Source organism: Lissotriton helveticus, chromosome 7 (genome assembly GCF_964261635.1).
Source record: "Lissotriton helveticus chromosome 7, aLisHel1.1, whole genome shotgun sequence".
In the NCBI taxonomy this organism is placed as follows: Eukaryota; Metazoa; Chordata; class Amphibia; order Caudata; family Salamandridae; genus Lissotriton; species Lissotriton helveticus.
The window spans coordinates 1,187,377,847-1,187,402,018 of record NC_136068.1 but is presented as its reverse complement, the minus strand read 5'-3'; the positions used below and the strand labels follow the sequence as shown (position 1 = coordinate 1,187,402,018).

At 46.7% G+C, this 24,172-nt stretch overlaps 1 protein-coding gene across 2 annotated transcripts in view; it reads right to left on the bottom strand.

The window, feature by feature from the left end:
• Window positions 1-24,172, bottom strand: part of SMURF2 (SMAD specific E3 ubiquitin protein ligase 2) — a 1,185,768-nt gene that overhangs the window by 422,489 nt on the left and 739,107 nt on the right. For both annotated transcript variants that reach the window (XM_078654335.1, XM_078654336.1), the window contains one exon: window positions 9,084-9,286. In XM_078654335.1, coding sequence (XP_078510461.1) covers window positions 9,084-9,286 — 203 coding nt within the window. The remainder of the gene's footprint in view (window positions 1-9,083; window positions 9,287-24,172) is intronic.

Here is a 24,172-nt window from a genome sequence, read left to right as displayed (position 1 = left end):
ACACTTTGATTGCAATGCCCTCACACAGAGCCATTTAACAAAGGGCTATGATTCAATAAAAGTTGTACTGTTGCACCCAGTATTTTAAGTGGGTAGAAAAAGGTAGGTGATTGGGGGTCTGTGAAAGGTGTATGGCCATAGAAGCTTAACTAGGAATCCGTTCCAAGAGCCATTCCATGCTACCCCTGCAACCGTCTATTAATTTCTTTAACAGTATAGACGCCCTAATTTCCGAATTCCTATGGAAAGGGAAAAAAAGCAGAATCTCCATTAAACAAGCATTTGCAATGCAATAGTTCTCGCATTTGTGAGAGTTTGAGCTATCGGCATTGAAAATAACAATGCCTTTTATGTATGTGTTTTAAAAACTTGCAAGCAGTGCCTTAACAAGCACTTTTCTACAGATAGTTGTTGCTTGCGAAAACCAAGGCTGGCAGTAACTGCGCCTCGTTTACTGCCAGACTTGCAGTTACTGCCAGCCTTGCTGGTCATAAGCAAGGACTACAAGTACAAAGTGCTTATTTATGCACCACTTTCAGGTTTTCAAAACACATAAATAAAAGGTATTGTCATTTACAATGCCAATAGCTCAAACTCTTGTTTGTGGTGTTATCTGTTTGCCTACTTTTTCTTGGATGCAGCGTTAGAAGCCTTTAAAGCTATAATGTGGACTTAACGTTTGCGATAGTTTAAGTGTCTTGCTGTTTCTTTCTCTTCTTCCCCCGAACAATGGATTGGAAAGGTGTGTACTCCACACCAATCATGATGAATGTGTTGAGATAATGGCATGGGGTGGACTCTAAGCTTGAAAAAAGGCCTGCCCTTCAGTATATTGTGTTCCATCATTTCAACCAATCCACTCCGTGCCCGATTTGCTTGTTATAGCCACTAAATCCTCCCAGTCCCCTATTAATTGGGACCACTGGTTCTTTAGCCATTTCTCAATAGATCTTACTACAGTCTTGAAAGTGGAATCAAACGAATACATGTTGCCATAATCCCCAATAACTTCCCCATCGAAGATTTTTGGTAAAAGGAAGTGTGTTCCAGCAGTGGCAACACCCTTTGCAGTCAAGGAAAAGCTAGTGCTCTGCGTTGAGGAGTTGTCCCTAAAAAGGTTTTCTCTTTTTGTAGTAGTGTGGAGTATTATTTTCCACACAGACTGTGAACCCTGATTGATCCAATATGTTGATTATCATCTGAAAGCAGTTTTCACAGTGTTGGACAGAGTTCACCCAAATCACACAGTCCCCTAAATACCTAAGCTGGCTCCCTCTAAGTCGGCCATCACCAAGGTCTTTGTAAAAATCCTGGTGCTGGTTAGATCACAAAATGCAATACTTTGAATTCATAATAACTTTTAACTACAAAATTGAGATCCTTTGGTGAGTAGACTTTTTGACATTTGATTAAAGACATCTGTTCTGTACCATCTGGCAGCTGTGTTGAGCGCCCAGTTGAAGACATTCCTTTGTTATGGAGTAAACAGCTGTCCACACCCCTTTGTTGCCATCTGCCATTTTTCTAGTATTTTTTTTTTATTTTTTTTAACTACTGTTTATTGGTTTTCGAGTGAACAGTTCCATAGCATCAACACATATCATTCTGCAATACAGGACAGGTATAGTTCAACAGTACAAATAATCCTCGTTCGACCAAGCAAGTTACATCTGTGGTACAACAATAACAGAATATTCGAATGTATTGTGAGTTACATGGACATCTCAGTACACAACCGCTTTTTTGTTTCTAGGCAATACCATATATGAACACATATGCTGGATCATATCCCATATCCATGCACCCTGAATTACCACTGTACCCACCGCCACTGTTGGCACAAGTCCAGTTACTCACTGTCTCAGACATCTGCCCTCCTTTCTCTACAGTCCAAGGAGACTCCTCTCCTTGCAACTCCCCTTCGATTTCTCTCTTGTCTATTACTCTTCCTCTCTCAGGTGAGCTAGTAAGCAGCACTGTAAAGGGGCCCACACATCCCTGGGCCGGGAGGCCACTGGTAGTAACTCTGCATAGGTTGAGAGTCTTTCCTGGCACATAACCAAGTCAGACATCCATCCCTTAAACTCGGGTGCCGACCCCTGACCCACCGGCACACTATCCGTCTCTTAGCCATTAGCAATGCCAGCGCAATAAATTTGCGATGTTCTGGTCGTATCGGTTTGACATATCCCAGTAGTGCCGTCAGAGGTGTGGCCTCTACAGGAGCATCTATCATTTCACGCAGTGCCGTAAACACCTGGTCCCAGTATGCATTCACCTCAGGGCACCCCCACGGCACATGAAGGAAGTCCGCCCCCGCTGTGCGACATCTATCACACCTATCATCGTCTCTTAATTTGTACCTGTACATCTTAGCTGGTGTATAATACAATCTGTGTAAAATTTGTAGTGTGTGAGCCTAAGTCTACTGCTGGCTGATACTTGTTCAGTTTGCAGACAGCATGCCTCCCATTGTACATCTGTCAGTTCAAGGCCCAGTTCCTCATTCCATTTCTTACGCGAGGTTGGAGGGGGTGTTATCATTAGTGAGCATACAGAGTTATAGATCAATGATACCAATCGCTTTGGCGATGCCCTCTCCATTATAAGCTGCAGAGGAGCCAGCACCTGGGCTCCGCCAGATAGTCAGGAGTAATGGTCTGAGATATATAAAGACATCTAGTGGCATCTTCTGTGTGGTTTGGAACAAGTGGTCAATACTACGGAATTGGCCTTCGTGGTACAGGTCCCCCCATCTATTTACTTGTGTCCGCTGCTGGAAATTCGTAAAGACCCCTTCCTGTAACAAAGGCATGGCTGGGTGGTAAGCGAGAGGCAGTAGGGGCGAGTATGTCATGGGTACATCCATCATACGTTGTATGCGCTGCCATGCTGTTATTGTACCTGTGAGGGCGTTGGCTGCACCCAGAACCAGGAGTAGTGGGCCTGTGCACTCCGATAATAAAGTTCAAAATTCGGTATGCCAAAACCACTCTGAGAGTATGGTCTTATCACCTCCCACTGCATCCTGGGCTGTTTGCCCCCGCCACGCCAGTCACATCATTTTCGATCTGAGCGATTTGAAGAAAAACACCCCCGGATAAAAGGGAATGTTCAGAAATAAATACAGCAGCCGGGGGAGTACTATCATTTTGAGCAAAGAAGCCCGACCCGCCATGGAGAGGGGCAGAGCCACCCACGCTTGACACAATCAGTTATTTTAGTTATGGCTGTGCCATCATTTAGCCTTATGAGTTCTTCTCTATTCTTGGTGACTCTGATCCCCAAATATTTCACTTCCTCTTCGCACCACTCCAAAGGGAAATCTGGCGAGAAGCGTGTAGCAGCTGTGGTCAGCGGAAAAATGTCAGATTTTCTCCAGTTTATCTGGACTCCCGAGAGGTGTCCAAAAACAATAAATTCTCTTAATACGGAGTTTAGATTTTGCTGGGGGTCGCGCACGTACAGAGTGATGTCGTCCGCATATAGTGAGATTAATACCTGACGCAAATTACAACGGAGAGCCTTATCATTGTGATGTTGTCTTATTTTTGCCGCCAGCGGTTCTGTCGCTATTGCGAATAGCAAGGGAGAGAGGGGGCATCCTCGTTATACTGAAAGTATGTGACGTGCGTCCGTTGATAAGGACCTTCGCCACTGGCAAACATTACAACAATTCAATCCATGACAGGAATAGAGGGGGGAAGCCCATTTGTCTCATAACTCCAAAAATATAATCCCATTCTATGGAGTCGAACGCCTTAGTGGCGTCTAAAAACACAGCTGCTAGCGGCAGGTCAGGCGAGACATTATTTAAGACTCCAATAGTGTTCTCAAATTGTGGGAAGTGGCCCTACCAGGCACAAAGCCAGATTGATCGGGGAGTATCAAACTTTCCATTAAGAGACTCAAGCGTGTCGCAATCAATTTGGCCAAAATGTTTGCATCGCAATTAAGGAACGACAAAGGCCTATATGAGTCGCATTGAGCGGGTTCCTTACCCGGTTTTAGCAGCGACAATATGAGCGCCTCACTCAGGCTGGTAGGTGTCCCACTTCTAATGCATCTTCATACACCTCTCGAAGAATAGGGGCCATTAGATCTACGTATGTTTTGTAAAATTCTGCTGGGATGCCGTCTGTCCCTGTGGCTTTCTCAGACTGTAGTCCCATGATCGCATCCCGTACCTCGTCGAGTTCAAAGGGTGCACACAGGAAAGTTCTCTGTACGTCGCTGAGCCAGCCCCGTTCTACATCCCCCAGAAAACCGTCTAATTCAAGGTCGTTTGTTCTAGTTGTGGAATAGAGGGTTTTGTAATGCCCCAAAAAAGCGTTGAGTACACTGGTGGTGTCTTGGCATACTTCCCCCTTCGGATCTATCACTTCCATTACATAATTGTTGCATCTAGGCCGTCTCACCTTCTGCACCAACGCCTTCCCAGGTCTCTCCCTGTGGGCAACCCATATATTCGGAAAGCTTACTCCTGAACGACACTTGTGTGGCACCCCTAGGGTCTCGGGTGAGTTCTGTCTCCAGTTTTTTTAAGATCTATTTCAAGATTTTGCAGGGAATTCATGATATCCTGAAGCACGCCGGACCCTTTGGCTATGCAGTATCCCCAGACCGTGACCTTAAAGGCCTCCCAGACAATCTCCACACTATACACCGAGTCTTTATTTCGTTCAAAAAAGTAGCGTATTTATTCCCGCAGTTTCTCCTGGAACACCGTGTCGAGCAATATGGGGGCCATGGGCTGAGGGGTGTGAAATCAGCAGATGCGTGCCCCATTACTACTGGTGCATGGTCAGAGTAGGATTGTGCCAGGTGTTTCACGGTGTCTTTCGCAGGGACCGTTCCCCTGGACACTAAAAAATAATCCAGTCGGGCCCATGTTTGCGCCTGCGCTGTGAAATGTGTACCTTCCCTTGCATGCGGGTGTGTATGACGCCATGCGTCTACAAGCTGATTGGCAGATATTATGTCTCTCAGCCCGGCCTGCGCTTTAGTGTAATGGTGTGGGGCGGGAGTCGATCTGTCCAATCCGGGACAATGAGTCACATTAAAGTCGCCCCCCCATATGATATGAGTGGAGTCTATGTCAAATATCTTAGCCCACAGTGTGTCAAAAAACCCCGGCTCATCCAAGTTTGGCCCATAACAGACTAGTGTTACGTTCGTGGTGCCCAACCGGCCCCATGTAAGGCAAAATCTACCCTCCAAGTACCAAGCAGTGCCCTCTAGCCAGAAGGGGACCTGTCTCTTAATTAATATTGCTGCTCCCCGTGCATACGTGGAGTATCAAGAGAAGACTCCATGTTCCGCCCATCTGGCGGCAAATGTGTGCTGTGGCTGCCGTACAAAATGAGTCTCCTGTAGCATAGCAATGTGTACGTTATGTCTGTCAAGGTAAGATAATATATGCCTTCTTTTCCTGGGATCGCCCAACCCTCTCACATTCCATGTAATTATATTTAGTGCACCCCCAGTCGTATTAGTCATAGTGTCCAATTATTGTCTGCGTCCTGACTGTCTTCCCTGCAGCCCTCACTGGGCCCAGCGCCCGCTCACACATCTGCCAAATGTCGCTTTTACGATGCTGTTCTCTGTCCTCCCATCCCGCTAGTTTGCCCCTTAAGAAGGAGGCCATACATTCAATGTTTCGTTTGAACCAATTTACCAAACCCTGTCCCCTTCCTCCCCCCTCCCACTGAAGCAACCCAATTTTGCCAGAATTCAATATCCCCCCTCCTCCCCATCTCCCAACTTCAACAAACAATATACTGTCACCCCTTCACATGCATTGCAGTGTTCGTCCATGGGGGAATACCCGTTGGGGGACTTGTCTAGACTGCTACACATTCCCCCCGCTCCCCACAAGCCTCCCTGTGATGTCGTGCCAGCCCATTTGCTGGGGGAGTGGGGCCTGGGACTACAATAACATACGAGCAAATGAGTCAATCAGAAAGATCTCACCTCCCTCCAGACAGGCCGAACGTCCGTATCTAGTAGCCCAACAACCATCACCTTACTTAACACAATAGTGTTCATGGAGAATGTTCATTCAAAGTCTTCATTGTCGCCCACGTGGTCAGGGCGCTGCAGATCCCCCTGACCACCTCAGTTTGTTCGCTTCACTGAACTGAGAAAGTCTTTAACTGCTGCGGGTTTGTGAAGAATTTTTGCCTTCCTTGGTGCGTCACTCGAAGTTTCGCTGGGTATAGGAGCACACAATCTATCTGTGCCGTTCGCAGCTTCCTCTTTACTTCAATAAACTTGCACCTCTCCTCTTGCACCATGGGTGTGAAGTCTGGGTATATCGAGAAGGTGTTGCCATCATAAGTTAATGTCTGCTTGTTCCTTGCTGCACGGAGGGCCACGTCTCGATCACTATAGTTCAGTAACCTTGCGATTATGGGCCGCGGGGAGTATCCTGGGGTTGGTCGCGGTCCAAGCGTTCTGTGTGTCCTCTCTACTATGAACTGTGAAGAGAAAACTTCTTTACCGACTGCCGCCAGTAGTAACTGTTCAATATAGTCCTCCATTCTACCAGTGTTTGTCGATTCTGGTATTCCAAGTACGCGGATGTTATTGCGCCTGCTGCTGGCTTCCAAATCCTCGTTTTTGGCCGCTATTGTCCTTAAAATCTTGTCCATTCTTGTAAGTTGTGCGGTGCGACTGGCAGTGACGTCGTCTGTGTCAGATATGCGCCTCTTTAAGACGTTCCTCGTGCCCGTCGAGTTTGTGCGCTATAGCATCCATTCTGGAGGACATGCGGTCTACTTTGTCCACCACTGTCGCAAATCCCTGCCGTATCTCCTGCAAGATGTTGTTGATATCTGACGCCTGTGCCGTGGCCCCTCCGCTGGTATGTGCTCAAGACTCCGTCTCTTGGCCTTCCTGTGTGGTCTTATTTCCTTTCTTCGCGGCGTCAAAAGTAAGTTTAGGCTGTCTTGTGTCAGGCTTCCCCATATCTCCTGCTGTGTACAAACGGGCTGCGTACTACAAATGATCCCTGCGGTTCCTAGCACATGCAACCAGTGTGGCTGCGTCAGACCAGGGTTCACGCCTGCACCCCGGCTATGCACCCCCCTGTCCTGCAAGGGTAGACGCAGTGCTCACCGCCCGCACAACCGTCTTGCTGCTAGCTGCTGCCTGAGTTTTCCTGTAGTGGACCTCCTCTCCCGCCGCCTCCCTGTGTCTCTTTCTGTCCGTCAGAGCAGTGCTCCGTGGGTGCCGGGCTTCACTGTGACTTGACTTGCAGCGTCGTGTTGTGCCTTACTCCGGTCCCACAGGTGTCCCAGATGTGTACACTGGCCATGCACCCCACCCTAGTACAGCTGGCCTCTCAGTGCCTCTTCACGCTTTACAATAACAAGAGTTCACGCTCTCTCGTCGCACCCAGTGTCCTGCAATAATCACCTGCAGATCCCAGAAGGTGCCGGGTCCAGTCTCGCGACACCCAATTTAAGGCACGCTGCCCCCAAAAGCCTCCAGCCGTCGAATGCCTCCCCGCGGGCTCCGGTACCTGTATTTTCGCTATGAAAGGGGTGGGGGTGGGGGGATGGGGATGATGTATCCCGTCTCCCAAATCCGGTCCGGTCACAGCTTTTCTGGCCCCCTGCGGCCACTGGGCAGGTCAGCGCCTGCCTCCCTCCTGTCCGGTCACACCGCTTCGCTTCCCAGTACTCTGTGGAGCCGTGCGCTGTCTCTCGGGGGGGGGGGGGGGCCCTCTCAGCAGTTCCGCCCGCTCCGGTCCCTTGTACGCACCAAGATAGCTCCCACTGGCTCGCTCCTCCTGTGCGCCACGCTGCGGGGTTCGACGCTGTCTCGGCTCTCACCGTCTCACTGGCTCCGCCCGCCGAATGTGGGACGCTGATCTTTGCGCGTTGCTCCTCAGGCCAGCGCTCTCGCTATCCGTAGTCCGCAGCTCACGTGGCTTAGAAGCTTCTTGTGAAGCCTCGGTCTGTCTTGACCGCCACGGGCGCCTCTCGCTTCAACGCTGTTCTGACAGCTAGACCGGTCGCAACTCACTCTACCTGGCGCTGCGGATCACAGGCTCCAATTGTCTTCCTCTTCACACCCATCAAAGAGGGAGGCTAGCACAGCAGTTCAGCCAACTTTAAGCGATTTTTATATTCATTTGCTAAGGATAACTGTAGGATTTTGGGCCGAGGAAGCAGGAGCCTCGCGGCAGTGCGGCCATTCTGCTTGTGCGCCCTCTAGCGCCCCCATTTTTCTAGTAATCTCTCCTTTACTAGAAACTACCGTTCTCTTGAGCAGTCTCCTGAAATTACCCTACCTCCTGGCTAATGGCTCCATGTATAAATACACCACCCAGTTTGTCTCTTCTCCTTGTGCACCACACCAGTATTTCCAATGAACATTCACCTGTCAACGAATGCCATTTTTATGCAGCACCCACTGTTTTTGATAAATCAGTGTGCTTTGAAACTACGTGGGTTCAAAGCCAAAACTATTAGCTATCCATTCTCATAGCCAATAGGTCTTGCAATTGGGACATTATAAGTATTCAGTTATGCAGCACAATATCCTTGCTGCAACAACATCAACTGTTGCATAGATAAACACTTACAAGGTCCCAAAAGCGAGACCTATTGGCTATGCCAATGCTTGTTTCCCTATGTGAGGCTACATGCCTATGCACACATTTTACTTAACCTTTAATCCACTACTAAAGAACCGATGAAAAATAGTTTAGGCAGCAAAAACGCTGTGGGTATCAAATCTACTTTACTAAAGGGTTTTACACATTGATTACACACATAAAAGATGTAAAATTAAAGATTTTTGGCTTAGCATTGTGCAGCTTTCAGCGTTTACTTATACTCGATGAAGAGACCATGTACTATAAGTAAAGTTTTATTTTGTGATGCAGGATGTGTGTTAGCAGCAAGGGTTTGAGATGCCATCTTTCACCAAATATCAATTTTTTTTGGCTCTACTCAACTTCCGATCAAAATATTTTCTTGAAAATTGAAGCACAAGAGAAAAACATGCTTAGTGTGAATTCTACACATTTTTTAAAGAAAAACGAATGTTTTATCCTTTGCTAATCTGCTTACCATAGCCTTCGGGTAAATCAGGTGGTGTATGTAAATGTGTTCTGCTCATGTAATTCCGATGCCGCTGTGATCGGACTCTCCTCTCTGCCAATCTCGGATCAGATGCCTGCCCACACGTTGCACCATTAGCTATTGGTATTGGCGTATTCTCATCCACAAAGCAACTAAGAGGTCGGACCGGACTTGAATATTCAGATGCAGGTCTGTAGAAAGAAAAGTGAAGATGAATGTCCTGACCTCTTGCAGAATGTTCGCTTAGGCGATGATCAAAACCTCAACAGTATCCTCTCCTTCTACAAGGGCATTCAAGACAAAACTCTAAATTGTCTTTCACCTTTCCTGGGTCATGGGCATCAATTTGCCCAAATCAGCCCCTCTACACCACTAATGTCATTGACCTGAGGGTAATTCTCAATTTAGCATCTCCCAGATTCGTTTTAGCTGAATTGATGTAGATTCCCCTTGCTAACCAGTATTGAGCGGTTATTTAACATCCACACTAACAAACATACATCATAAAAAGGTGCATCTAGTATCTCTTTATAGCATATACACCATCATGGTCACAAGGTGCAAATGCAAAAGGATGTGCTCCTTTAATGTTTGTATACATGGTTTGTGCAAACATTGACATATATGTTAATTGCAGAAAAATAGATGGTCAATAGACCCCCCAAAAAAACTCCTTGTCTTTCCTTTGTTTCTGAAGACCCAGGACTGGTGGCTTAGAAGCTACTACGAGAGGCTGAATATAAGCAGTTCCTGCTTCGATTGTCAGAAGAACTTGTTTCTACACTAAGTGGAGCTCTTGCTCTTGAAACTAAAAACACACAAGTCACTGGTCTACAATGTCAAAGATGACACAACAGACCTTATATGTATTACTTACTGATAAACTGAAGGACTGAACAGCATCTAAAAGTAAAGCCTAGTTTGGGTACTGGGCACAAGGATCGAGTCTACACCTTCATGGCTACGTTCCCCTCCATTAAACGTTTTTGACCATATTTTGATTTAGCTGCAACTCTATGTATTTCACAGTACTAATGTTGTGAATTGATAGCTCACAGCCTCCCTGCATGACATTTAACTTTCTCATGAGAAGAGAACACACCACCTGCTGAAAATATATTAGAATATCTTGTCAAATGTGCTTAATAAGGCAGGAGCGCTAGCTGACCAAGCTGGAGTATTAGAAAAATAGACAATTTTTTTAAATAAAACTGTCTGCAGCTTGTCTTTCTGTTCCAGCAGAAGGAATGAAAGAAGACATTGCCTGAAAGTACCTGCCTGTTCTTGATGTTATTGTTTAATACCATTGAGGCTGGAAAACATAACCATAGGTTTTAAGAGCCAAGAATTACATGAATTTATAATGCTTAGTTTAGCCACAGTCCTATCAAGAACATCCTTGAATTGGATGCACTCATGTATTGGTTACATTCCAGAACAGATTCTGGAGAATTAACAAAGCAACAGCTCCAACCAGTTCCTTGAAGCTGTATTGGAAAAGGACAGCAAAACTAACCCCTCAATGGTAAAAGTACTTATAACGCGCTGTGTCCTAAAAACAAAACTTGCTTCAAAATCAAAGGGATGCTTTTGGGTTCACAGGAAAGTTTCAAGCAATACTCCTCTGGACAAAGATATGTGTCTGGTTCCATGCAGAGAAGAGCTAGAGAATAATCTAAATTAGCCAGAGTTTCAGTTGTCATCCACCAAACATTTAGCAACTGTTCCACAGTGAAAAACTATCCTACAAGAAGAGAAAAGTGACTTGTAATTCTGGTACATCCCTGTGGGCATCGGATAAATTCTCTTAGGGTTCAACAGGAGTTGGTAGTTACTAGGAAATATCCTCAGTGGGCACTGTGATTTACTACCGGGGTGTCAGTGCAATAAATACTACTGAATTCCAAGTGAATTATCATGTTACTTCCTTTATACTTTTGTCTCTCCACAGATAGAAGTCCGTCTTAGCAGCTTGAATTACCTAAGAGGTGTAACTATTACAAATTTAAACCACGACAACGTGCAAGAACAGAATAAGGATTAGGTTACTTACCCTGTAAGCATTTGTTCCTGGCATGTTGTGGTGTGGATTCACATGCTTTGCATACTCCTGCCATTAAATGTTGGATCCAGATTGTTTTACTTTGAAGAAGTCTTTCGAGTCACGAGTTTTAGTGACTCCTTCTCTTGGTGATAACGCATATGGGCATCAACTTCATTGTTATATTGCTTTCTCACAGACAGGTGAGAATGGAGTGTAAACTAAATATGGTAAAGAGATGTCCATGAACAGTAAAAAGGTAAAGGATGCTGCAACGGCCACAGGTGTCTGGGGAGGGGGGTGGTCGCATGTGAATTTACAGCACTAAATCCCACAAACAGATACTTACCGGGTAAGTAACATAATCCATTCAAGGCATTTGTGGCTGTAGATACACATGCTTTTCACAGACTGCACAGCAGTGGTCCTCAAAGCGGTGGCTAACATGAAGGTGTTGCAGTTGTTTGAAAGAGTGTACATAGCACGGCCTGTCCTACATTAGCTTGCTGGCATGGTAGAAAATCCACACAATAATGCTTAGTGAAAGTGTGTGGTGTAGACCATGTAGCTGCTTTGCATATGTCAGCTAGTAGAATGTTGCCTAAGAAATTCATAGAAGCCCCTACTTGTCGAGTAGTGTGTGCTCTAGGGGTGTGGGTAAATGTATTTTTGCTTTAGCTTAACAAGTTTGGATGCATTTAACTTTCTATCTGGAGGTTTCGGATTTGGATATAGGCTTTCTGGTGTGTGGAGGGGAGAACTTGACAATTAGTTGCTTTACTTTCTGAAAATTTTTAGTTCTGTCAATGTTGTACATCCCGGCTGTTTTTACATCTAATGCATGGAGAGCCCTTTCTGGAATTCAGTTTGGTTGTGGAAAGAATACTGGTAACTCAATTGATTGAGGTGAAAGTGGGAGACGACTTTTGTAAGGAATTTATGGTTGGTGCGAAGTACCATCCTGTCTTTGTGAAGTTGGAGGAAGGGTTCTTCCAAGGTTAATGCATGGAGCTCACTAACACGTCGAAGTGATGTAATGGTAATTAGAAATGCAATCTTGCAAGAGAGTAATTGCAGAGGGCAATTATGTAGTGGTTTGAATAGAGGACCCATGAGTCTTGTGAGAACAATGATAAGATTCCAGGAAGGTGCAGGTGGAACCTGATGTGGAATCACTCTTAAGACCTTCCATGAAGGCTTTAATAAATGATACTTTGAATAAAGACAGGTGTTGCCTACTTTGTAAATAGGCAGCCCCTGCAGCAAGAAGTAACCGTATGGGTCACGTAGTCTGGGAACATGGCGGCTGGCTGACCCCAGTCGGGCGAACCTGTGGGCGCGGCGAGAGGAGTCCAGCGTTCCGGAGAACGGAATGGCAGCGAATGTGGGTGAATGAGGGCGGAGCGATCTGTGTTGTCGGAAGACAGTAAGTGGAGTTAGTAGAGTGTGTTGGCTGTGAGCCCTGACGGAGCAGCGACGACTAGACGGCCCAGGAGCGGCTTTCTTCAGGTCTGTAAACCGGCAGTAAGCATGGCCGCCTCCAGCATCACGCCACGGTAGGGTCCTGCATGGGCTGTGTTGCCAGAATCGTTACTCCTACCGCTGAGAGACGTGGCTCTGCCCCCCTTGGGAGTTGGAGTCAGGCAGCGGAGTGTTGGAGGAAATTCTGCATATTCTATGCCGGTAAGAGTGGTATTTTTCTGCCTGCCGGTAGGACTAATTTTGTATACTGTAAGGTTGAGAGGGACAAGGATCATAAAGCTAGAACTGTCATGCCTGTTGAGCCTGCACTGCTGGATGTGTCAGTGTGCAGGTCTGTTTCCCCCCTCTCAGGTCCCGTACAGCAGAAGGAGGGGGTTAACACCTATATCAAAGGGGGTAAGAAGTGGATGGAGAGCGAGTCTCACTCCCGCGACCTCACCGCTAAAATACATCACCCTATAAGTTTAGGTGAAGAGGGCACCCATTTTAGAGCACGCCTCTCTGGACGTATCAAGCCCACGGCCTGAGATAATAAATGTAAAAGCGGGGAGGTTGCTTCCGGAGAGGACTAGATATCAACTTCAATCTGCTCCTTGAAAGAAGAAGATAGTTGAAGAGAAAGTTCACGAATCCCCGCTGGTGGTTACTCCTAAGACTCCTGTCAAAACAACCTCCAAAAAAATCTAAAATGAAAAAGTGTGGTACAAGACTCGATTACTTGTTCGTTCCCCTGGCCTGGGTCGGGAGGGTCGATAACACCCAAATTTTACCACGGGGCCTATCAGACCATTCGCCTGTTCTGCTAGACCTCTCCCTAGACAGGCGGCGGCAGCCCTTCAGGTGGCGTCTCTCCACTATTTCGCAAAGCTACTGAGAGGAATACCCTCCTTAGTTACAATAGTTGTCACCCAAGAGCGCTTAGGGACAGTCTACCTTATTCACAATTCCTGAGGCTGAGAAGGAATTGTTTCAAGAAAGAGGATTATTTTACTGAGGCTGAAACACTATCTGAGAAACTCAGGTTTAGAGGCTACCCCAAGCGTCTAATAAAACATGCTTTGAAAAGAGCTTGGTACTGTCCCCGCGAGGTCCTTTTGGAGCCTAGACAAAGTGAGAGTCAGAATAAAGTAGTGTGTGTGACCACATTTTCTTCCATATCCAACAGGGTGAAACAATGCATAAAGAAAAACTGGCACATTTTGAATTCAGGCCCTCTTAACTGGGACACCCCACTCTTTGCCTTCAAGAAAAGTAAAAATCTTAAAGATCAATTGGTGATGGCAGCGTTACCACCTTCAATTGGTAGGAGTGTCACCCTACATGACCATTGGTCGCTACCACCCGTGTTGGGCCATTTTAAATGTGGCTCCTGTGTGGTTTGTGACCTAACAATTGAGAGTAAAGAATTTGTTTATAAAAATGTAAAGAATGAACTACGTACTCTGACAAATTGTAATAGCTCTAATCTCATTTATGCTATTCTGTGTCCATGCAACCTAATATATGTGGGCCAAACAAAACAAAAGATTAAACAACGGATATCCCAGCATCGGAGCCGCATCAGGTGCAAAACTGCAAATGCACCCCTGGTTGAACATTTTGAGAGCAGTGGGCACACTGAAAATGAAATTCGCTGGATGGTCATTACACAAATCCGAATACCACCAAGAGGGGGCGACCTATCACGCCTGCTGAACAGAGAAGAATTAAAATGGATATTGAAGACAGACAGCCTGAATTCGGGCTTAAATCTTCAAGAGGAATGGACTGCTCTAATTTAGACTGATCAGACTCACTATTATCTTTTCAGAACTTTGGAACTAGTGCTGCGCACTTTATTGTTCCAGAAATGTTTCATGTAAAGTATGGATTCTGAAATGTCACTATGAATGGTTATCACCTCACCTAAGATGGCTCCCGTAATTGGCACCCCTTGTTTATGTCTATGACTATTCCCTCACGAGCACTGGCCAATCACGATACACCCGCCCCTTCTTTTACTTCCTGGATTGAGCACAACAGCACGCCAGGGAATACTTCCATGAACGCCGATTCAGGTAAGCTTTATAGTCTGGCTCTGCCCCTTACTTCGTCTGACAGTGCGTGGGTCGGATTCTAATATGTTTCCTGACTCCTACAGGCTTACCCTGGCGCCGTCCGGTTGCGACTGAGTAACACGGACCTTGGCAGCCTTCATTCGGTAAGACTCGCTTTACCTTGTTTTTCACTTTTTAGACCCTTAACTAGCATATAGATGCCTGAGCTCTAACATTGAGAATTTTTGAATTATAGAGGCATGCTGTACCGGACCATACTGAGCATCGACTCGCATGGGCCAAACTTTGTACTGCCTCGGTAAGCACGCGATCCTAGTCATTTTGTCTCCCCTCACTGTCCTATATAGACACCGCAGTCTCCCAGCACCGTGCTCACTCTGCTCAAACGAGCATGTTCACTACGTATTGCATGGTAGTAGTCGCGCTCAATATCGCCGGGTCACGTCGAACCACCGATGGAACAAGATCCTCACTTTCCCAGACTCGCATGGGTCCAATTTTGTACTACATCGTTGACCACACGATCCGAGTCATTCCGTCTCCCCTCACTGTCCTATACAGACACTGCAGCCTCCAAGCACCGTGCTCACTCTGCTCAAACGTGCCTGTTCACTACGTATTGCATGGTAGTAGTCGCGCTAAAAAACGCCGGGTCACGTCGGACTTACCGATGGAACGAGATCCTCAATCTCATAGCCAACACCGGTTTTCCACCTTTAGAAAACGGCGTAATAATAATTTCACTCTGCATGGAAGGAGTATGTTTTTACACCCTGCACTGAGAGTCACTTCATGGAATTTGAATGTTATTTGTCCTAGTTTTTAAATGAAATTTTTCTTACTCTTTCCCTATTTTTCCTTAGGCAATTTGAGGTTTAGTGCTATAAGGCAAATAATTTGTTTTTGTCCTGATGATGGTTCTAATTATTCTTTAAGGGAACCGAAACGCCGTCGACTTGCTCATGCACCATATACAAACATATTTGATTGTGAAATTAATGTAATGGTCCAACTTGATATTTTCTGTGCATTGAATGTGTAAGCAGAAAAACGTTGTTTTGCCTTTAAACTTTCACTACCACTTCTTCACCTGTACTTACCCCGCTAGTGTTGGGTACAGGCTTGTGTACCTCACAGGGGCATTGTGGAAGGTATTCTTGTTATATGCTGGATACTTGTTTATTGAGTAAACTTGAATGACCTCTGTCCGGCTGGACATGTCACTCTAAAATATAGATTGGATTCGCGTCTATATTTATTGTTACTGCATCTTATCCTTGCATGGGACCACTGTTGTTTTAGAAAATTGTTCCCCGAGGTCCCGAGCAGACTAATTGGGGTCCCTTGTTGTTATAAAAAAGTCTCTCCACATGGCACCTGCAGCGAGAACCCTATCGGTCTCGTATGAGAGAGGCAATTGCGCATTACTGGAGTGATAATGATCACCCTGATATTGATGCCGTGACCCTCTGGGAGGCCTTGAAGCCCACGCTACGTGGCGTGGACATTGCCTGGTGTGCGGCTGACCGCAGGCAGCGTAGGGAGGACTTGGTTCAGGCGGCCGAGCGTGTTAGGGACCAAGAACATAGATGCGGTGCTGACGGGAGTGAAGAAGATGTGAGACGCCTTCTATTGCTGCAACAGTCCTATGCCTCCTTGCAGTTAGACGAGGCTCACCAGTTGTGGTTGGCGACTCAGAGTCGGATATATCAGTGGGGTGACAAGTCCAGCTCGATGCTCTATAGACTATGCCAAAGCACTTTTCACGCGCAGTCTCTGCCTTGTCTGCGAGATGAGTCGGGTGGGTCCATCACTACCCCATCGGCCCTGGCGGCCGCATTTGCGCGGTATTACGAGGCCCAGTACGCCCCTCGGGAACTTCTTTCGCCAAGTGACGTGGATAAGTTCCTGGCTGATCTCCCGCCACGATCGCTCTCGGACGAGGAGCGAGATGCCCTGGACCTCCCCCTATCGGCGGAGGAACTGGATACGGCCCTCGGAGAACTGAACACGGGCAAGGCCCCCGGGCCCAACGGTTTTCCCTGTGAATTCTTTAAGACCTTTCACCTCCAACTGGGCTCCTACTATGGTAGAGCGTTGGAAGAAGCCAGGGATTGTGGCCGACTCCCGAGGGACTGGCGGCATGCTGAAATAGTGGTCTTCTGCAAACCAGGGAGGCCTCCGGACCGACCTGAGTCCTACCGACCGATATCGCTACTAAACACTGAAGCCAAAATTCTTGCAAAGGCGTTAGCTAATCGCCTTCTCCCATACATTACGGCGCTCGTGCACCCGGATCAGGCCGGATTTATGCCCCACAGGGCGACGCGCCACAATATCCGGCGTGCGCAGGTGGTGCTGGAGGCAGTCCGGACAGCGGGGATACCAGCGGCCCTTTTACTGGCCGACATTGACAGGGCCTTTGACTCCGTGAGCTGGGTCTACCTCCGGGCCCTTTTGTCCCGATTGAATCTAGGGCCCCGCTTCCTATCCTATATTCATTTGTTGTATACTGATCTCACGGCGTCGGTGAGAGTGGCTGGGGCAACATCGGCTCCATTTCCCATCGGTAGAGGCACCAGACAGGGTTGCCCCCTTTCACCGTATCTCTTTGCCCTAGCCATGGAGCCCATGGCGGCGTGGGTCCGAATCGATGCACAGATGCGGGGCATTGAGTGGACTGGGGGACCCTCCGACAGACTTGCACTGTACGCCGATGATGTCCTCTTCTTCCTCACGGACCTGAACAGATCTGGACCACGAGTCCTCGACATCATGCGTGTCTTCGGGGAGGTGTCGGGCCTTCGCCTGAACGTACGCAAATCACAGCTGTGGGTGCTTGGGGCGCGCCGAGACCTGGGGCCCTGGGCCGGGGCACTGCAGGAAGCGAGAGGCGGACTTAAGTACCTAGGGATATTTCTAACAGACATTCCAGGAGTCTCCTGGGCGCGTAACATCGTGCCGGTGTGGGAGCGTATCCGATCCGACATGACTACGTGGTCCCGCATGCCCTTGAACATCTATGGCCGGTCGGCCATCTTTAAAATGGTGGCCCTTCCGCGCCTCTTATATCAGCTACAAAATCATCCGTACCCTATACCACCGCGGTGGTTCAGACTGGTGAACTCGACACTTGGTACTTTCCTCTGGGCGGGGGGGGGGCGGCGAGAGTGGCGCTCCGCACATGCTTTTTGTCCACATATTGTGGTGGACTGGCGACTTCGGACGTCTTGTCCTACTACCAAGCTTCCCACCTCTTGGTGCTTAACGAATGGTGGTATGGGGAGCGGAGTGACCCTACCTACGCCCTGGAGCGCTTCCTGATGGACCCCGACACGCTGCACACGATCCTGTATTCAGCGGTTAAAAGGAGGAGGCTCCCGGCGGTCACACAAACCGTGTTCCGCATATGGCGCGGCGCGCTCCGTAGAATGGGGTGGTGGAACAGATTGACGAGGGAGACCCCGTTGTGGCAGAACGGGCAGCTGCCGGAGTTGATGTCCCTGCAGGGTTTCCGAGGCTGGGATGCGATCGGTATCTCGGCCGTGGGTCATGTGGTCCGGGGTACGACTCTTAAATCGTTCCAGGACCTGCGCGAGGAATACGACATGCCTCAGACCCAATTTTTTAAATATCTGCAGCTTCGTCACGCCCTCGCCCCTACCCTGCGAGGTCTGGACTCGTTGCCCGAGTACAGCCCCCTGGAGGCGAAGGTCTTCATGGGAGAATTGGAGTCCAAGAAAATCTCGTCCATATACCAAACGTTGGTTACGCATTGCTCGACACCCCTGGACTCTCTGCGGACCAAGTGGGAACGCGATCTAGGAGCATTTGAGGAGGAAGACTGGAGGGAGGCACTCGAAGCTCCCAGGGGAGCGGCCATAGCAGTCCGGCTACGATTTATACAGTTTAAATACTTACATAGAGCATACTACACTAGGGAAAGGCTATGGAAGGCGGGCTTGATTGCATCTCCCATCTGTTTGAGGTGTGGTAAGGAGACTGGAACGTTCCTGCATACTGTCTGGGCATGTGAGGGCCTGCGGAAGTTTTGGGCGGGTGTCTGGAATTGTTTGTCTGAGGTACTGGGCTGGGACCTTCCTCGCACACCAAAGTTAGGCCTCCTTCATGTCCTGGAACAGGTGGGAGGAAATGTTTATAAGCGCCACTTGCTGCTGTTGGGTCTTGTGGTGGCCAAGAGGGATGTGGCCCGTGCCTGGAAGGACCCCAAGGCTCCCCTGTTGGGTGTGTGGAAGAAGGGGCTGGACTATTCAATGGGCCTGGAACGCCCGATATTTGAGGCCCGGGGTTGCCCCAGGAAACATTACAAAATTTGGAAACGCTGGGCTGAGTACAGGGGGCTCTGGCTGGAGCCGCCAGCATGTGATGGACCGGGGGAAGGACATTTGGACATTGTGCCCGAGTGAGGAGGGTTCCACACTTAATCTACTATATTAGATTCTATGTATGGTCTAATTTGACGCTGTGCAGGGGGTGGGGTGGGGGGGACCTCGGGTGGGAACCTAGGGGGGTGCTGGGGGGAGGGCGTTGGGGCTAGTGTTTGTGTTTATATAGCTGCTTGAATTGTCCCATAATGTGATTTTTGCCTTCATGCTCGCAGCCTCCCCGGACTCGGGACGCTGTATGTTTTCTGTAACTCTTCAACAGCACAATAAAATTTGTTCTGGAAAAAAAAAAAGTGTGGTACAAGAGAGGCGCGGTCGGTACCTAAACCACCCCCCTCTCTCCTGTCATATTTTAAAATAATGGAACAAGTTGCAGGCACCCAGTCAGCTGTGGGAGTGAATGAGAGCTCATTAAAATGTGCTGAGAAAACAATAACTTCCGTACCACAGGGTGCTCCTTTGAGGCTCGAGAATCGTTTCACCCCACTCGCAGAGGCTCAGGAAAATCCAGTTGAGCTATGACAGGTTAGCATGCCTGAAAATGTTGCAAATGCAGTGACTTTGAATGATGCTGCGAGTCCGGCATCAATGTATGCGCTCCGAGATTAAGTCGCCTCAGGGGTTTCAGGTGCTCAGGTGGTAGAACTATTAAATTCTCTGAGACAAGACATCCTAGCAAAATTTGAGACTTCAGAGAGTAACCAAAAGGAGATCCAGGATAGAGGGGAAAATCTGGAGCAGAAGATTGATGGATTATCTAACCAAACGGAGAATCTCGAAGAGGAGGTGAAGGTTTTGGGTGAGACCACTGCGACTAATCTCAGAGAGATAGAGAGGCTCAAACAAGGGAATAAAGCATTACAGCAGTATCTGGAAAGTCTCGAGCTTCAGGCCAGGCAAAATAATATCCGCCTTTTGTTAATCAATGAAAACACAGAAGGGGCGGCTATAAAAGGTTATGTGTGTAAGTTGCTGGGGGAGCTATTTCCTGATCGAACGGATATAGATTGGGGAAAAGAGCTACAGAGAGTACCCGTTCAGGTTGCAGACAGGGAGGAAAACCCCAAGGAAGATTAGTTAATTTTCTCACCTATTCTATCAAGGAGCTGGTCCTATCCCGGGCATTAAAAGAGCGATCATTGATCTACGGGGACTCTACCTATCTATTACGATCTGACATGGGCAAAAGAACAGCGGAGCAACAGTGGCTCTTAGGCTCAAAAATGAATGAACTCCGGTCCAGGGGTGCACAAGTGCGTATGAAATTCCCCGCCATATTGAAGATCATGTGGCAGAATAAAATGTATAACATACGAGAGCCGGAGGAAGTAGATGCTCTGTTAAAACAGATAGGAGGATCAGGTTAGAGCTTGGGTCCGCATCAGTTAGGCTAAGGATATATAACCTGTAAATATTTTGTAAATAGTTTGATATAGAGTTTGGTAGTAATAAGGTGCTTTAGAGGAATAGGGGAACTTATTCAGTATAGTATAAATGGGGATAGAAGCTTCACACACTATCAGTATACATGTCATAAGGCGTATGATTTTTATATGTCACAATAGCACGACACCATGACAACAAATTTTATTGTTATGTGGGCTAATAGAGGTTTGTTAGAATTTAGGTAGGGTTTTGACACCTGGACTCGTTTCGCTAGCATAGGGTTATCTCGAAGGCGCTTGCGTCTCAAGAGATTGATAGGAGGGTTCCCCGAGGTGGGTGGGGGGAGGGGCACATTAATGTCCTTAATCTGCCATTTACCATCTTTATTTTGGGGGGGGATAAAATATATGTTTTGTTAGGCCGTCTCTATCAAATTGGAGTTAAAGTTTCTTTCTTTAATAAATGAGTAAGAATTCGGTCCATCTCACCTCATGGAATGTGAATGGGGTGAGACCTATGAGAAAATTGGCCCGTATTATAGTACTTCTGAAGAAATCCGAGGCTAATGTTATACTTTTACAGGAAACTCACTTAGAAAAGAGTGATGGTTTGACTGCGTTTAAAAAATGGTCTTGGGTTCAGGAGGTCGTATGTTCTAATCAGAGGGGTAGTACAAGAGGAGTAGCTATAATTATCAGAGCTAACAGAGGTATTAAATTGGAAAGTCATCAGACGGATATATTGGGGAGATGGATATTCGCGAATATCAAGATTCAGAATAGGACGTTAGTGTGTGTCAGTTACTATGGTCCGAATCAGGATAATCCAGATGAGTTGATTAAATTAGAGGCCGCTCTTCCGTCAACAAATAGCCCAGTGATTATGGGAGGCGATTTTAACTTAGTTCAAAATCCTGATTTGGATAGAACTTCCAAAGCAAAATACGTTACTCCCCCACAGTCAATGGCTATACTAAAAACCTTGGTTCATGAATTAAACTTAGTGGATGTGTGGAGAATTAAAATGGGTGATAAGGGCTATACCTTTTTTAGCAAGAAATATGGCCACCATTCTCGCATTGATTATTTTTTAATAGATCAACTTCTTCTTGAGGTAGTGGAAAAGGTCAAACATCTCTCGCTACCCTCTCGGATCATTCTGCTGTATGACTCTCTCTGAGATTTCAGGCAAGGAAGGCGAAAACAAGATGAACCTTGTATCGGACAATTTTATTGGATGAGTATGTCCAATCCAAATTGCGAGAAGAGGTTCAGTTCTTTTTTAAAGATAACAGTGGTCAGCGAAAATTCAGATAATCTGGGACGAGTTTAAGGCATTTTTGAGAGCTATAGGTACATCTATTATGATAGGGAAAAATCGTGATTCAAGACAGCGAGAGAATGACCTCTTGAAAAATATTGAAATCAAGGAGTTAGAGCTGCAAAAGGCCTCCCTAGAGTCGTTTAGCAAGGTTCCCCTTCTCACCAATGATTTAGAACACCTCCAACAAGAATATCAGGATGGGGTGGATAAGATCCTATTAAATAGATGGAGGGTTAGCAAACTCCAGCATTTTTCATATGGTGAGAAAAGTGTCCGGCTTTTGGGGAGGAAAGCTAATACTGATAAAGCTCAAAACCAAATAAGTTGTTTAAAAAGAGAGCTCAACTGGTCAGGTGGTAGATACCAATACAAAAATATGGGCTGAAGTGCGTGGTTATATGGCCAAAATATATAAAGAGGATATCAGCCAGGGCTCGAAAATATTGTGAAATTTCTGGGTGATGTCAAACTCCCCTACCTGAATGAATTTCAAATAGGGTTTTTAGCCGCTGAGATAAGCGAGGAAGAGATCTGAGTACAGATGAAGAGGATGGCAAGAGAGAAAGAGGCCGGGCCAGACGGCCTTCCGATAGAAATATACATGGTTCTTGAGGATAGTATAGTATCTGTGTTCAAAAAGCTTTTTGATACTATTCTGAGGGATGGGGAGGACCCACCGTCATCTTGGGCTGAGGAAACCATAGTCTTAAATCTGAAAACAAATAAAGACCCGTTGCTAGCTGAGTCTTACAGGCCTATATCCTTGTTGAACACAGACTATAAAGTGTTCACAGGGATATTGGCAGCAAGGGTTGTAAGATCATCAAGAGCATAGGTTATAGAGATCAAAGGGGTTTCATTCCTGGAAGGCAGCTTAACGAACTAACCTTTACATTACTTGGTGTAGTGGACCTGGCAGAATCTTTTAACCTCTCAGTAACACTGATGTCGGTTGATGCTGCTAAGGCGTTTGATCAGGGCCACCGCCGTACCTCTGGGAGACATTAAGGACCCTTGGATTCCCCGAGAACTTAATAAAAACGGTTCAGTCATTATATAGCGCACCTAGAGCTAGAGTCTTAATTAATGGGGAGTTAACTAATTAGTTTAGCATAAGGCGGGGAACAAGACAGGGGTGCCCGTTGTCACCCCTGTTATTGAACATGTATATTGAACCCTTTGCAGCATTAATTAGACAAGATCCATCCATCCTCCCATTCAGGTATAGAGACTTGGAGGTCAAGTTAGCTCTTTATGCGGATGATCTTATCTTGTATACACTTAATCCCGAGGAGGCCATTCCTAGCCTGGTGACCAAAGCAGATCGGTTTGGGAAGGTATCGGGGTATAGTGTTAATAGAGACAAAACTGAAGTTATGGAGTGGAATCAACCGTTTCTGACCCCTAGGATAAAACCGCAGATGCGTTATCTTGGCATTATAGTTACCCAGAAGTTACTTGATGTCCCTATGGTTAACCGGAGGAAGATCAGTCAGGAGGTAGGAAGACTATTGATCAGATGGGCAAACCTCCCCCTCATCTTGTATGGCAGGGTCAACTTGATAAAGATGATAGTTCTCCCTAAATGTACCTTTCTTTTTAACACTATACCCCTTCCATTTGATAAAAATGAGGTAGCAAAATTACAGGGCAAGATAGGCAGTTTTATTTGGGCCTCAAAGGGTGCCCGTATATTTTGGAAGAGGCGGAGGAGAAAGTTGGAGAAGGGGGGCTCGCTCTTCCAGATCTATGGGTCTATGCACATGTTTTTCATTTTAAGAATTCACTGATGTTGCCAAATAAACCAGATGAGTCTGCATTAGGCATTCTTTATGGGGCAATGCTTAGCGATTTGGGGGATCAACAAGAGCAGTTTCTTTTTAAGTTTGGGGACCCATATTTTTTTTTTTAAAGTCAGACTGAAGATCTTGTTGCAGGCAGTGAAGAATTGGGTTTATATTCGGAAAAAGCTTGGATTGCCCTATTCAGATTATGCACCAATCTGGGGTTCTCCTGGCACTCCAGTATGTTTAGAGGATCTCCTCAATCTACCATTGAAGCAAGCAGGTATTTCACGTTGGGGAGATCTAAAAATAGGTAAAGATCTGGTTTCCTGGGAAACCCCGACTGCATATACGGGTGGCCAATTAACCAGATTTAAATTTTATCAACTTTCAACTTGTGGGCTGGGCAAAACTGGGAGGGACAGACGGATGATGTTTGGCTAATTCTAGCTATGAAAGTTGGTGGGGGATCAACAAAGAAGTGGCTTTGTGGTATCGAACTCGGACTGATGTTGAAGATGATATAGATCAGGACATCCAAAAGCTTTGGAGGGAAGACATGGATAATATTAATTTGAGTAAGGCATGGAAGGGCTCT